At 53.2% G+C, this 15824-nt stretch overlaps 1 protein-coding gene across 4 annotated transcripts in view; it reads left to right on the top strand.

Annotated features, from left to right (window-relative positions):
- Positions 1–15824, top strand: part of ACTN1 (actinin alpha 1) — a 95609-nt gene that overhangs the window by 23200 nt on the left and 56585 nt on the right. The window contains exon 1 of one of the 4 annotated variants that reach the window (XM_047861177.1): positions 9020–9065. The exons of the other annotated variants lie outside the window; for them this stretch is intronic. Coding sequence (XP_047717133.1) covers positions 9021–9065 — 45 coding nt within the window. The 5' untranslated portion in view covers position 9020. Of the gene's footprint in view, positions 1–9019; positions 9066–15824 lie in introns of those variants that run through there. 4 annotated transcript variants of the gene reach the window in all.

Below are 15824 nucleotides of genomic sequence, written 5' to 3'. Positions count from 1 at the left end.
CCCTTGCTTGTCACTGGAGACCCTCCCTCCCGGTTGTTTGCCCAGGGCTGGGCTCCTGGGCCCTGCGTCTGTTAGAGGTTTTCCGAGGCCCGCACAGAGAAGAGAACTGTTTGAGGTACTAGGCATGTGAGGACCAAAGCTGCTATTTTGTTAGGAAAATGAGAGGTCGGGGCTGGGCCTGGCATCTACCTTTTCAGAACGAAGGTGGTGGAGGCCAAGGCTGTCTTCTGGAAGCACATTTGGATTTGCTCCGAGTCTCAGCAAGGTGCTTCTGGCCTCAGGCTCTTGGCCACAGAGCAGGGATGAGGTCCCCCAGCTTACCTGTCGGGGCTGGGCCTGGCCTGTCACCTTTACTGGCTGCCTCTCTCCTCAGTGAGGTGCTACTCCTCTCCTCTTCATTCTCCCGGCATTGGACATCTCCATGGTTTCCAGTTTTTGGCTATCCTAGGTAATGCCTCTATAAGTAGTCCTTTCCTGTGGACGTTTTCTTGCCTTTTAGGTTCATACCTGGGATCTGAGGTAATTGGTCAAGAGAGATGACCATTTTACGTGTTCTTCAGTTGCCTTTCTAAGACGGACTGACTTAATATGCCACCGGCAATACACAAACCTGTTTCTTTAATTAAGAAGGAACGTAATGTTTATTGTGAAAAATACAGCACAGTACAAGGAAGAAAATAGAGATTGCCTGGAATTCTCCCACGCTGAGAGCATGGAGGTGTCGGTTTGGGGTGCTGCTGTAGTGACCTCCTGCCTCTTGTCAGGCAGGAGTGGGAGCTGTGGCGGTCCCCTGTTAGTCCTAGGTGCCCTCCTGCTTGGCAGGGAGGGCACCCGATTTTCCTCTGACCCAGAATAGCTTAGCCACTGGCCTGCCTGGCTGTGGGCTTAACATTTCTAACCTGAAGTCCCTGTTAATATTTCAACCTAGTGCTAGATATGTAGAAGGTGGTTCAGAAAACTGTCAGGACTTAAATATTTGGGAGGAAAATGTGAAATATGATCCTCCGCTGGCAACTTAGTAGATTCTTCGGTAGCTACCACCTGCCAGGCGCTACCTCAGGGGCAGGGCACAAGGCTCATGAGCCTCCGTGTCTGGGAAAGTTCCCCCTCCCCCCGGACCTGGCTGTTGACCACATTGTTGCAAGTTCCTGTCTGTCTGTGAGGCTTGTCAGAAGAGCCAGGGTTCTTGGTAAAGCTGAAGGGAAGTGGGAGAAGTCCTAGAACAGAACCTAAACCTGCCGGCTCTGCGCCCGGCTCTCACTTCCCCCCTTCACTTCTCTGAACCAAACATTCCATGGCCCAGGCGACCCTCTCCCATACTTCCATCTGCAGGAGGAAGCCTCAGGGTGGAAGAGACCGCTTCCTGCTCCGGCTGGGCCCTTGATGAACTCTCTCGACTGGGGTTGCCGGCACTCCTCAACCCGGCAGGGTTACTTCTGTCCCCGGGCAGCTCCGCCGTCCCCTGAGCAGTGACGTGTCTGATGAAATGCCCCTGATGCTGGGCTGGGAAGAGGAAGCTGGACTGTTCATGAAATGGCTTGACCTGAAGTAGGGAACGAGGCCTCAGTCCCTGGGAACTCTTAAGAGCCAGCTGAAGATTTCTCAGGTGGCTTCAAATGCCAACATGGGTGAATGCATGGGGGCACCTGGTGCTGTGCCCACACTAGTGACACACTTGGATGTTTGTGTCATTTTCAATATGGAAGAGGTGATGCGCAGAAGCTTCCTTTCTCCTGCAGCTGTGGCTCTCCCCTTGTTTCATTTTAACCTAGTGCTAGACGTATGGAGTCAGGTGCGCTTCGGTTGGGGATCATACCTGGAGGTCCACAGCTGTTTCTTGGGGAAAGATGAGATGGAGCTGCAATGGTGGCTTCTTCGAGCCACCCCAGCCCCCGTACCCACGTGTGGGACTCTCAGGCTGTCTTGGAGGTGCACCTAGAGCATGCTTGATGTCCCCAATGCTGAGTGTCCTACAGCCGGCCCCTCCGACACAGTGGCAGACTGTTTTCCAATGTCCAGGGGCTGTGGATGATCAGAACTTTGGAGCCGTGGGATTCACCGGAGGGATTCTCGGTGTTGGGGGCACCGAAGGGGGAAGCCACTGGAATGTCTCAGCTGCTGTTTGAGTTGGTTAGGTCAAGAGCTCCCTGTCAGGGCCTCATGGTACTCCAGCTTGTGGCCATGTGGACGGGCTGGGATTGATTTGTTCTGTCTGGTTTGTTAGACACTCTACCCTCTCTGTCTCTCCCTACCCAGAAACCACAATGAACTGTAAAGGCTGGTCCAATTAAGACTCATGGTCGTTGGGAGGGCGAGAGGGACTCCTGAGGAGACAACAACATGTACTTAACTTTGCTCTGTGAAGGAGAGGTTCCTTTGCTCTGAGGAGGGGAGGTGGGCAACAGCAAAGGGCGTCCTGCCCACAGTGTATTAATTGAGCACCCACTTCCGGTGACCACATCTTCCAGTTCTGGTTCCAGTGGGCATGTCCATTCTCTACCACCCAAGTGGAGAATTTCACTCCGATGCCATATTTACTAAAGGGTGGTCCACGGCCCACTGAGGCCTCATGCATGAACTGTAGCCTCCTGAGCCTTGCCCAGACCTGCCGAACCAAATGCTCTGGGCTCAGAGCCCAGGAATCTGCATTTCTAGCAAGCCCCCTACTTAATTTTTAGAGAACATCTAGGAAGGCTTACGTGGAGAGTATCATTGCTCTAGTCTGAGTGGTAGGAGTATCCCCAAAATGTGAACCAAGTGTCTCTTCTGGACCCTGAACCCATATTATTACTTAGAGGGAAAGTAAATAAGGAAAGGAAAGAAAATCTGTTCTTGCTTCCCTGACCGTAAATTGTTTTTGGCTTTGGAGCAAGAGGGCCAATAAGGCTGCTTTAAAGCAATATTGCAGTGCTAACGGTGGAGGCCATGCTTTTCTCACCCTGGGCATTCTGAGGGGCCACTTCTATCAGACAGGTGGCCCTCCCTGCTCACCCAGCACAAACATCTGTGTCCTTTAGTGACTGTCCAGCTCTGTTTGGTTTCCTGTGGAGACAGGGCTTTTCAGCGCCCCATATGCTGCCTCGCCCTGTCCCACCTTAGTGACCTCTGACCCTGTAGTCTCAGTTGAGCCAAATTCTGACTGTGTACTGTTGTGTGGGTTCTAGCTTTCATCCAGACAGCGTGACAGCAGGGGTTTGGGTTGGCTCTAGACTGTGGACGCCTCCTCATTGCCATGCCCCTGGGTCTTTTCAGTCCGGGGGTCTGCCAGCTGCAGTGTGTTTTGTTGGCATAGACTCCAACTGGCCCAGGGAGACAGGCCCAGGCAACAGGGAGCTGAGAAAGCACGTGAGACTCAGTTTAACGGGGCAGTTCCACATCCCTGGGTGTCATTTTGGGGGCCGTAGGTCAAGAACCACCCCCTCTGCCTCTCTGACTATCCGCAGTTTCTCAGGGGGGATGTGGTACCGTGGGAGGAGGGGCACAGTGTAGAAGGGAACCACGACTCTCAGAAGTTGAGGGGGGAGATTGAGTTTGGTAGAGCAGGCCTCAGGGGGCCACAGCATGCCTCTGACATCAGGGGTTGGTATAGAGAAGGTGGGCCTGAGAGCTAAGGTATAAGAAAAAGGACCCTCAGAGCACTTATTCTGGAGTCCCAGAGGTGATGAACTCTTCCAGGCAATACGTGTAACTGAGACACAGTTTTGCAAAGAGAAAAAAATCCAATCAAGGCAAGGTTTTAGATGAACAGGTGGATGGACTCCTTTCTGAAGGCTCTAGGGATTGTTGCAACTTGTGGGTTAGCATCGTGGCTCATTTATGTAGCAAAAGCTGTGAAAATGTTCATATCCTTTGGCCTGGTAATTCCACTGCCCCCCACCCCCACCCCCTCCCCCTCCCCCGCTCCACTGGCCTCCAGGATTTTGTCTGAAGAAAACTGTCCAACTGAGACAGAAACGCCCAAGAATATGCTCTGTGCCATCTGGGGGGAAAAAAAAGCTTCCGTGTCTAAGCAACATTAGGGGAGGAGTTTAACAAACCTTCCTGATACATGGTAGTGGTGGGACATTTTTTTTCAGCCTTTAGAATGACATTTATACAGATTATACAGGAATAGAATATCCAATAGACTGTTGAATGTTAGAGTAACACTATATGCTATATGCATTATAATCAGTTGCAACCATAAAAACCAGTGTAAACAGGTAATACGCAGAAACGAAAAAGACTATGTTGAGGTTGTAGGATGAGCTACTTTTTAAGAAAAAAATAGTATTCAATTTAATAGCAAGTCAGGGAATTTCTATCTGAAGCACCATCTCTCTCCAAATTTTATGTATGTATGTATGTATGTATGTATGTATGTATTTATTTATTTATTTATTGCTGTAACCTGTCCTTTGCTTGAGTAATGGCAGCTGCATGAGATTTAACCATCTGTTCTGAGCACGCTCAGTGTGTGTTATGTGCTGCTAGGCGCTGTGGAGTGCATAGAAGGTGTAAGATGTGGTCCCCTGAGCTTAAGGGCAGGGGATGGATGTGTCCCCTTGCTGTGGAGACAGGATGTGCCTCTGTAGGGCCAACTGATTAGTGCTGGGTGCTGAGGCCTGGCCCTAGCATAGGGGGCATGGGCAGATGGGGGGGCGGTTAGGTGGATGGTGGATGGGATGGTCTGGGACTTCGGCTGGGGTTGGAAGGATCTGTAGGACCCAGGTGAGCTTTTAGGACAGGGGAGTGACCAGCCTGGCAGCCCAGCAGAGTCCAGGTCTCTTGAGGTGGGCTCTGTCTGTACCGGCACAGCCTTGCATGAGATCAGAGATAAATCAGATACCTGTTATTCATCCCATTTCTAGAGACTGCAAACTCGAGTCCTAGAAATGGACTCTTCCAGGAATCTCCAGAGTCCCCTAGGACAGGAGTGATGCTCCCTGTGAGCTGAGTGCCCCTGCATGTGCAAACCCTCTCTGTGCCGTCCCCAGGGGCAAATCCCCAGGCGCGGGAACCACTCCTGGAAGGTACCTTTGGTACCTTCTGGGCCAGTGATAGAGGATCAGCATTTCTTCTCCAGTGACCTTTCCTTTTAAATCTGTCCCTGGCCTGCATGGGTGCCAGGCACTCCTGGGGGGCCGCCCCATCCACACTTGCCATTTGGGTACTTTGACATTTTGTTTAAGCGGGGATGTGATTGAGAATGTGTGAGGGTGAGAACCGGAGGTGCTGGCTCTTTAAGGCTCGGCCTTCAAGTGAATTTTGGCAGAGGAGACACTGAATGTTTAATTTTAGGGCCAGAAGGGGGTGGGGGAAAGTCCCTACCACATCTGGTTTGTGTTAAGCCCTTCCCTTCAGAAAAGGGCTGTGTTTATGGTTCAAATCCGGCAGAGATGGGGCGGGAGGGGCGCCACTTTCCCCTACTAGGCAGTGCGGCACCGAGAATGCACGAAGCTTCCTTCTGGTCTTCTGACCCCGTCCCGAGCTAAACAGTTCCAACTCTGAGAAAGCCGAGACACCCATTTGATCCTAAAGTTACAGCAGACGTTTGCCTTCAGACGGCCTCTGGCAGCTGGGCTTTGCAGGGCTGAGCCTCTGTCCCTGGTGCCGCATGACTCTCCGGAGCTGGCCGACCATCAGCTCCGCTTGTCTGGAGTCCACGGGGCCCAGATGGTCGGGGTCAGTGGTGCTGCTGGGATCCCGGGATCCCAGAGACGCCCAGGCTGTCTGAGCTGGAAGGTCGTGCAGAGACCAGTCCCAGGCCTCTCTTGACAGATCAGGAAACTGAGTCCCAGCGGGCTGAAGAAGCTAGTCCGAGGTCACGCAGCAAATTGACGGCCGGTGCGGGATTCAAACCACGCTTTCCCTGGCTCTCAGTTTGGTTTGGTGCACTTCTCAGGGCCCTGTATGGCTTCCCCTTCTGCCTACTGTTCGGATGACTGTTCCAGGCTCTGCTTCCTCAGAGGGCTGGCCTTGGGGACAGGGGGTGGGGTGGACACAGTCACGAGGCTGTGAGTGCCTCGAAGGCTGGGCTGCTCGCCACTGTTTCCCAGTGCTGGCTCGGCCCCTGGCCCAGGGTGAGAGCTTAAAAAATATGAAATGAATGGCAGGGCGGTTCACCCCTGAGGGTGGGGGTGCTGGTGCTCCAGTTAGAAGCGCTGCGTCCAGGAGGGAGACCAGGCATGGGTCCTTGGAGGAGGCTCTCCTTGCTCCAAGGCCATGTCTTGTCTTCCCCAGCCCTTTCCTGGTTCGGGGACATCACCAAGCTCAGATGGAAGCCTTCAGTTTCAGAGCTGAAAGGAAGGAGCCACTGAAAACAAGCATTCCATCCATTTCAAGTTACAGATGAGGAAACTGAGGCAAGGCCACATGGCCAGTCAGTGGGAACATCAGGACTGGAGCCTGAGTCTGCATCCCTCCTGGTGTCTTCATGGCAGGATTGAGGGTAGAAATTGGAAAGGCCCCTCTTGTCCTTCGTGCCTCCCCCATCCTGCGCCTTCCTCCATCAGGTGGACGTTTTCTCCGTCTCCCTCTTCGCTGCAGCTTCCTGTCCCCCTGCGGTGGAGGATGGGAGGTGATTTCACCAGAGTCCCGTGGGGGAGAAGGCCGGGCATGTAGGGACTGGGCTCAGTCATTCCCTTGTGCCTTCCTCGAAGGGGAAATAGGGCAGGGTGGCTCATTTCCTTCCAAAACCAGAGTCACCTTGGAGTCAGAGCCTAGGGAGGGGCACACCAGTTACCCATCGTCTCTGGCCCTGGGGGCATTTCCCTACTCCTGTTTTCATGAAGTGGGGAGGGCTGGGGAGGCCCCGTGCGTCATTGCTGGCCCCCACCCCAAGTCCACCTTCACTGCTTTCAAGGGGGGTGATGCTCATCCCTGTCCCGCTCGGCAGGCTGTCGCTGGTGGCAGGGAGGAGTCAGGTGACGGCATTGCCTGCAACATTGTGTAGAGTGGGCAGTTCTCAGACACCGAAATGGGTCACGATTCGAAACGGTTTTGTTGAGAAGTCTCCAGGGTCTCTTTTGGTTTTATTAGGAAAGTGTAACATGTTCACGGTAAAAACAAACAACCCAAAAAATGCTTCCCCACAGGTAATAGGGTTATTTTCCGATGCCCACATGCAAGTTTATGTTTAACCTGCATCTCTTTATATTTATATTTATATTTATATTTATATTTATATTTATATTTATATTTATATTTATATTTATATTTATATTTATATAAATATATAGAGAGAGGTAGTTTGTGGTAAAATATATATAACGTGAAATTTATCATTTTTGCCATTTTTAAGTGTGCAGGTCAGTGACATTAAGCGCATTCCCACTGTTGTGCAGCCATCACCACCGTCCGTCTCCAGAACTCTTGGCATCTGGCCAAACTGAAACTCTGTACTCATTAAACACTCACTCCCCATCCCTTCCTCCCCCAGCCCCGACAACCAGCATCTACCGTCTTTGAGAATTTGACGGCTTTAGGTGCTTCATCAAAGGGGAGTCAGACAGTATTTGTCCTTTTGTGTCTGGCTCATTCTCTTAGCATAATGTCCTCAAGGTTCATCCATGTGATAGCATGTGTCAGAATTCCCTTCCTTTTTATGGCCGACTAATATTCCATTGTGTGTATACACCACGTTTTGTTTATCCCCTCTTATTTATTTATTTATTTAGAGGGTGTGAGCGGGGGAGGGGCAGGAAGCGAGGAAGACAGGGAATCCCAAGCAGGCTCCATATGGTCAGCGCACAGAGCCAGATGTGGGGCTCAAACTCCTGACACCCTAAGATCATATAACCTGAGCCAAAAATCGAGTCGGACGCTTAACTGACTGAGCCATCCAGGCGCTCAGCTGTTCGCTTATTTTGGAGAGAGAGCAAGTGAGCAAGGGAGGAGCAGAGAGAAGGGGGACAGAAGATCTGAAGTGGGCTCTGCCCGACGGCAGCGAACCTGCCAGACCCTCGGGGAGCCCGAGCCCCTCACTTCTGTGCCAGGCATTCTGGCTCAGAACTCTCCCCCAGTTAAGTTGCTGTGTGACTGTGCCCTAGGTGGGTCCCCCTACCTTCCTAGTTTGCAGACTCCAGGATCCCTGCCTCCTTCCTATTTGGGGACAGGAAATAGCAGCCTCCACGTCCAGGCAGTGGAGCCCCCCTTTCTCCTGCAGGATAGAGTGGTGGGGACCAGCCACGCACGGGTCACGTCCAGGCTCGGAGGAGGGGAGGGGGGCAGTCCTGCCTGCAGCTGCCTCCTTTCTAACCCCTCCTCCCCTGCCCCCCTTCCCCGCAGGAGAGTCCATCTTGTGGGGGCCACAGGGTGTTGAGCAGAGTCAGCTTCGGTGTTGGCACTTCTGGGGCGAAGAGAAGCCCTCTGCCGTCTTAGTCTTGTGACCTTGAGCAGGTCCTTACTCTGAGCCTTGGCTTCTTTTTCAATCTATCCTGTAGGGTCATTGCCAGGACTAAATGGGATGAGGGATGTAAACCACCCAGGTTAGTGTCCTGTGCCTGGTGGGCTCCCCGAGTGTGGGCAGGGTGGTGATTTTATGTGTGCACAAAGCCAAGGAGGGCTTTCCGCAAACTCTTCTTGTCCTTCTCTACACGGGAGGGGAGGTGATAGAGACTTCCTCCATGTTTCCCCAGCCCAGAGTTGCCCAAACTTGCTCGATTATAGGATTCGCTTGGAGCGCTTGTTACTTGTTAAAATTCTGATTCATGGGTCCCACCCAGAACTCGGGGAACCAGAGTGCCCGTTGTTGGGGTAGAATCTGCATTTTCAGCATGTTTTATAATTAGGTCAATTTGGGAAACTCACATTTGCTGCTCTCAGAGTCCTCTCCCAGTGGTGGTATCATCTGATTTAACAAGAGCCCATTAGGGCAGCTGGGAGGCAGGTATGGCCCCACATAAAGTGGGAGACTTTGAGGTGAGTGTGAAGCTTAAGGGGCAGACCCGAGGCCCTGCGCTCCCTTGTGGTGGAACAGAATTAGAACTCAGATCTTCCAGCGCCTGTGTCCATTGTGTCTGCAAACATTCTACTAAGGCATGGAAAAGGTGGGGGATGAAGAGAGGTGGGGTGACAGGAAGGAGGTGAGTAACATGCCCCAGTGATGGCAGAGGGGGAACGGGGCATCCTTCTGCCCCTCGAGGGAGGCCTGCAGAGACCAGCCATGGTGCACAGGTGGTGGGGTGGGGGGGCACCCACCAGGACGCTTCCCCAGATGTGCCTTCTGAAAGCCAGGGCCCATGTGAGCAGGGTGAGCCGTGGGCTTTGTCCCAGGGCCACTGGGATCCACAGATAGAAGGAGGGTGGGGAGGCGGCACGGGCCAGGTGGACTGGGCTCAAACACCTTCTCAGGGACATTGGGGGAATCCTGGAACTCCTGAGGGTAGGTAGTGACCACTTCTCCTGCCCTTCCCCCATTACGGTTCTGTCCAGAAAGACTTCTAGAAGCACAGGCAGGGCCGGCCCCCCGGCTCAGATGGTGGAAGCAAAGTGTGCAGGAAGTGAGGAGTGGTATTGCCAGGGTCAGCCAGCCACTCGAGGTACAAGGGCTACACGGCCTCTCCTGCTTCCTTATTCCCCAGGCTGGCTTGGTCCGTTAAAGGAAGACCAGTTTAGGTCCTTGGCGTTCCCCCCAGTTTCCAGTTTCCTCTTTAGAGGCTCTTAATGATTTCAGCCTGATTTTCTCTGGGTTTTGATGGAGAGGCTTCCAGGGGAGAGGGAGGCCCTGGACTTGTTCCCTTCAGGCTGTTCTAAGGCCAAGGTTGTCCGTCCTGACCACATAGTAAGATCACCTCTAGCTGGGAGCTTCAGGCACTGCCTGTGCTGGGCCCACTCCAGGAGGGTGATCTGCCTGGGTTGGGGTGAGGTGGGCTGGGGGTGGGGGGCAGTGAGAGGGGAGGAGCCTCACTCTGGGCTTGTGCACCTGGCCTGCTGCTGGGCCTGGGCTGGCAGGGGAGTCGAGGGAGCGGAGGTCCGGGCTGACTGAGCTTGTGGTTAGAAGCAGGGGCTCTGCAGCCTGAATTCTGGCTCCTCTGTGTACTGTTCGATGTGACCTTGAGTGACTTTGTGAGCTTTCTCATTTGTAAAATGGGATTAATGATGCTACCTACCTCATAGGGAGGTTGGGAGGATTGAATTGTGCTGCTACTGACAGAGCCCTCGACAGTGGGCTTGGGAGGGCGTTCTGCTCTCTCAGATCCTTCCATTCTGACCTTCAACTTAGACTGTCCGGCTGAGGGCTGTGGACCCTCTTTTGTAGCCGTGGTGAGCGGCTTGTGGTGTCTGGGTGGGCAGGGGAGTGTGGTGGAGAGCTGGGCTTTAGTGGATGACATCTTCGCCCATCCATCCATCCTTCCATCCATCCATGCATCTTTTGGCTCAGGTGCAAAATCTGGCGGTGAGGTCCCTAACCCCCAAGTGTACTTGTCCGCCTGCTTCTCTGTCTTCACCCTCCCCACGCCCCACCCCAAGTCACCTTTATCTCTTGCCTGGACATTCGTATGGTCTCCTGATTGGTGTCTGCTGACATTCTTGTCCGCCTCTGATCTGTTGTTCACGCCAAAACTAGGAGCCTCTTTCCAAGGTGCGGGAGTAGTATTTGTAAACCAACACCTGATTCCTGGACCCGCCTCATTCTCGCCCCCGACCCTTGGCTGAAATCAAACAGGGCTCTCCAGTGGCTTCCATTGTTCTCAGGAGAAACCGTCCTAACATCATGCACGAGCGTCAGGCCCCTGCGGCCTGCTGACCTCCAGCCTCTGGCCTCCCTCTCCCCTCCTCCTGCACCAGCCCCATGGCCATTTTCTAGTGGTTTGAGCCAGTGTCGTCCCTGAGGACTTTGCCCTTTGATTTCCTCTGCTTGGGCGGCATCACCCTCCCGACCATGCCCGACCCCACACATGGGGGTAGGGCCACCATATGTCTTGGTTTGCATCTGTTACCCTGATGTAATTATTAATAGCACCTCCTTTTGTTTTTAAGTGCCCTGGTTTGGATGATAAATTATATGATCTGTCTTCACATTTACTGTCTTTTCATCTAATTAAAATTCCTCGGCTTTAAAAATTCACTGACTCCCTCAGGGCAGCAGTCAGATGTGGATACACACACCTGCTCACACACACATACGCACGACCGGGTTAGGGCCCTGTTTTAGCCTTACACCTTCTGAAACTTTTCCCGTATGCCTTTAAACTCAGTTTGCAAATATACAGTCATTGATACGATTTTTTTTTTTTATGTTTATTTTTGAGAGAGAGAGAGTGCACGAGCTGGGGAGGGGCAGAGAAAGAGGGAGTTAGAATCTGAAGCAGGTTCCAGGCTCTGAGCTGTCAGCACAGAGCCCAACCCGGGGCTTGAACTTGTGAACTGTGAGATCATGACCTGAGCCAAAGTCAGATGCTTAACCAACTGAGCCACCCAGGCGCCCCCATTGATACGACTTTTTGATTAACATTTGGCATCCCCGGCAGACTAAAGGCTCCTTGAATTAGGAGCTCATCGTGTGACCCCCATGCGAATCTGGCTCCCGGCTCACAGGCCGGGGGATCCTAGAGCCTGCGCGAGTCAGGAGCACCCACAGTGGACCGCTGTAGGGGAGGCTGCTGACATCAGGCCAGTCCAAGCCCCAACAAGCCAGTTGCCCACACTCTGGCATACACACCCCCGCCTTGGCTGTCCTTTTAATTATATTCCTGGTCTCTCTCAATGGGCTTTGTGTTCAGAAAGCCAAAAGAGACAGGAGTTCAAACCTCTTTCCACCTCCCTAAAACTGAGACTTAGAAGAAAAACTTGCCCAGCCCATTCTGCATCCCTTGGGAGCCACCAGGTCCAGGACCTTCTCTCGTGGCTGGATGAGCACGGGGGTGGGGGGGGTGGGGGGGGGGTGGGGGGGGGTGATTCTTAGCCTGGTGTCCCGGGCTGCCCTTTAGCTACCTCCCTGATCCAGGCCCAGGGACTGCCTGAGGATAGCCGCACAGGTCCCCGCGTGGCTCTGAGCAGACCCGGGACTGGTGCAGGTTGGTGGGCAAAGCTGGGTGGTGGGGGCAGGTGGTGCTGTCAGATCCCTCATTACTTGCCACTCTGAAGGTAGAAGGCTTTCCTGGAAGCCTCAGCACCAGCATAGTGGACAGGGCTCAGGCTTGGGTGTCCTGTAGACCCCGGTTCAAATGTCAGTTCTGCCTCTGCCTAGCTGTGTGACAGGGAAGGTTGTGTAACCCCTCTGACCGTCAGTCTCCTCCTCTAGCATAGGATTGTTGAGCAGATTTGCTGAGGTGGTAAATGCCTCTCTGAGTGATAATAATAGCCAACATCTTTGATCTCTTTCCCTCTCTCCTCCCCTCTGGACCAGAGGTCCACTTTGCCTCAGTGCCCCCATCGTGAGGGCTGGACACTGTGTTTTTCTCTGGACCGAGGTTTGGGGGCGGCTGTGGTGCCCACTGGCTGTCCCTGCTCCCTGCAGCTTTTTTCTCCCACTGCACAGTTTCTGAGGGTAAGCCCTGTGCTGGGGGACAGAGGGGTGTGGATCTCACAGCTTCAAGGAAGCCTCTGAATACATTCACTCAGAAGCCCCCCGTGTCCTGCCCTGTCCCAGCAGAGTTGGAGGGTCCTGGTCAGATCTACCTGCAGCGGCCCTTTCTCACCCTTCTGGAAATGTGGACTTCTCTGCAGACACATTCCTGTTCCCCAGTCTGCTGCTTCCTGCTTCCTGCTGCTGAACCCCTGGCTGCCCTGTCCCTCTAGCCGGGCTGGCCACGCTGACTTGTTGGCTGGCTACCTGGCCAACAGGCCTGCTGTGCTGGCTGCCGGTTCCCACACTTCTGATGGGTCTAGTGGACAGGTTGCGGGGACAGTGACGGCAGTAGGCCACATCGGTCTGGGCCTGGGTGGGGTTTTCCTTGGCTCACGTGTTGTCTTTGGCCCCTTAATAAAGGTTTTGGGATTTCTGTGTTGCTTTATGATGTGCTGATCTGTGTTTGGGTTTGGGGAGAAGAAACTATTTTCTTGGACTTCAAGTAAAGAGAACGGACTTAATTAGGCCCTCGGCTCGTGGCCCACTGTCATTGCAGGTCTGTGCAAGGTCACATGAGTCACATTTTTACCCCACGGTCTTCCTACAATGAACACGGAAATCGTCCCCGACCCCTCCCCTGCCAGCACAGCTAATGGAATGATGAACAGTCTCCTACATACCCAGCGTTCCCCACGGGAGGATTTCTTGGAGGGGGACGGATTTCCTGGCCGGAATTGTGGGTAGTGGGGTAGGTGCACATCTTATTTCACAATACAGTGCTGGACTGAGCTCTAGAATGGCTGCAGTGTGCCCTCCAGCAGGGTGTGAGGGCTCCTGGGTCCCTCCACCCCAGTGACATCCTAACTGCTTACCAGTCTGTTCCGTGTAGAGAGATAAATTATTGTTTTATATGCAACTCAGGAGGAACTCAAAGTGCCACGCCTCTTGTTCCCTTCCTCCATTCAGTGCTTCAGGAACCAGAAACTTCCTCTTAGGCAGAGGGTAATTGCTGTCATGGATGAGAATTATGGAGGTCTTCTGTCACAGGGAGTGGCAGGGTATAGACACGGTCTGTTGATACCTCTTAGGAAGTCTGTGCTCCAGCCCGCCTGCCAGGCCACCAGTCACTGGGGTGATTCCTTGTGGCTTGTCACACTTCCATACTTGTGGGGCTCTGAGCTTGTGCCCCCAACCCTGCTTTCTTCTCGGGGTGTCTCTGCCTTCCTGAGGGCTCTGGATTCCCCCGGGGCTTTGAGCTTTCCCTTGGGAGGCCATGTTTCTACCTGTGTTTGGTGTGAGGTCCTGTGGCTGCTGGGTGGCAGGTCCTGAGGAGGGAGGTGGGTAACACTGTGGCATGGGCTTAAGTCTGGGGTCCTGTTGGTCATGTGCCCTTGACTGGGTCAAGGAGTCTAGGGCCGGGAGGAGCTGGGGCACAGTGCCTGCTAGATCCTGCTGGCCCAGACTCAGGAACACTCCAGGCACCGAGGTGACCTTTTGGCCAGCTGACCATTTCGAAGACAGTTTGCTTCCTTCCTCTTGCAGGACCATTTCTGCTGAGCATGCTTTCACAGATCGAGGCTCTGAGATATGAAGTCAAGGGGTCACTCCTCAGCTACGCAGAGGAGTCCAGTTAGGGTCCACTCAGTCAGACCACAGATCCCCATATTTTCTGAATGCCAGGCTGGGCCAAATCCTTTGTCATCCGGGAAGTTTTCTGTGGAACCGAGTGGCCCATAGCTGTCAACATCTGAGCCAGAAAAACCAAATGACCTCACTTTTGGGTGGCTTTTCCTTCTTTGGGAAAGGAATGTGTGGGCTACTTCTGTGAGCTATGGCCTGCTGAGGCCTGTGCGTTATCAGACCTGCAAGGGCTCCAGACGTTGGACTCCAGACATGGGGGAGGTGTTACAGGCGGGACCAAGCCCAGGGGCAGTCGTGGGGGCAGGTTAGGTTGTTCTCACGGTGGCCTCCAGAGCACGGTGTTGCCCTGCTGTGGACTGGTGTGAAGTGTGGCCCGAAGGAGGAGATGCCCCGGGCTGCGACCTGCCCTTCAGAGTAGTTCCTCCTTGGGGAGGCTTGGTCAAGGCCAGTGGTACCTCAGGCTCACAGTTCAGGCCTGGCTCAAGTGCTCCATGTGGCCAAAGATGAGAGCAGCCCCTCTCACCTTGGAATCTTCATCCTCGCTTGCTTTTGGGCCACTGTCAGTAGCTGGGTAGTCCCATCAGTGACCTCAGTGCCTGGAGAGGGGGATGGTCCAGGGCCTGCCTTTTTGGCTGGTTTCTTGCCAGTGGGACTAATGGGTAAAGAACAACAACATCTTGGTAAAAGGCTTAGTGGGGTCTGGATATTTTATTTTATTTTATTTTATTTTTTATTTTTTTATTTTATTTTATTTATAACTTTTTTGAGATATAATTTACATATGGTTCACCCATTTGGAGGGTATGGTTGAATGGTTGTTAGCATATTCATAGCTTTGCAACCAGCACCACTGTTCGTTTGAGAACATTTTCATCACCTCAAAAAGAGACCCTGTGCCCCTTAGCTGCACCCCCTTTCTCCCCTGCTTCCAGCCCTAAGCAACCAGTACTCTGCTTTCTGTGGATTTCAACATTTAGTGAGCACTTCATCTGTGTCCAGCACCGGGCTAAGACCATTGCAGTAGCTCACACAACACTCCCTCACAACAACCAAGTAGAAGAGACACTCAGATGTGTCTTTGTCTTACTGATGTGGAAACTGAGACTCAGTGAATCCGGCTTACAAAGGCCATAGTTGACAGAGCCTGCCGATGGCTAGATGGTCGTCGTTTGGTCTCTGGAAGAAGCCAGGCCAGGCTGTGGAGGTGGTAGATTGGCGGGGGCAGCCGACTCTTACTGGCTACGAGCTAAGAGGATGGTCCTTGCTGCTTCACTGAGATAATGTGCCACCTGACTTTTTTTTTTTGAAATGTTTATTCATTTTTGAGAGAGACAGAACACAAGTGGGGGAGGGGCAGAGAGAGACGGAGACACAGAATTTGAAGCAGGCTTCAGGCTCTGGGCTGTCAGCCCAGAGCCCAATGCGGGGCTCAAACCCACGAACCGCCAGATCATGACCTGAGCCGAAGTCGGACACTTAACCTACCGAGCCACCCAGGTGCCCCACCACCTGACTTTTAAAACCACTCCAGATTATCTCAGGAGCCTGCAGGTTCCATCCACACTGGCGGAAAGGTGCTGAGCTATCCAGGCCACGATCTACTTTCTGGGGTCCTTGTCAGGAAGGGGGTGCCTGGGCTCTCTAACCGGGGTGTGTTTGTTAGGCCAAACCACTTTGCAGGATGAGCCAT

The sequence above is a fragment of the Prionailurus viverrinus genome, chromosome B3 (assembly GCF_022837055.1).
Source record: "Prionailurus viverrinus isolate Anna chromosome B3, UM_Priviv_1.0, whole genome shotgun sequence".
Taxonomy (NCBI): domain Eukaryota; kingdom Metazoa; phylum Chordata; class Mammalia; order Carnivora; family Felidae; genus Prionailurus; species Prionailurus viverrinus.
Note: the sequence above shows the minus strand (reverse complement) of the source record. Positions and strands in the feature narration are given on the sequence as shown.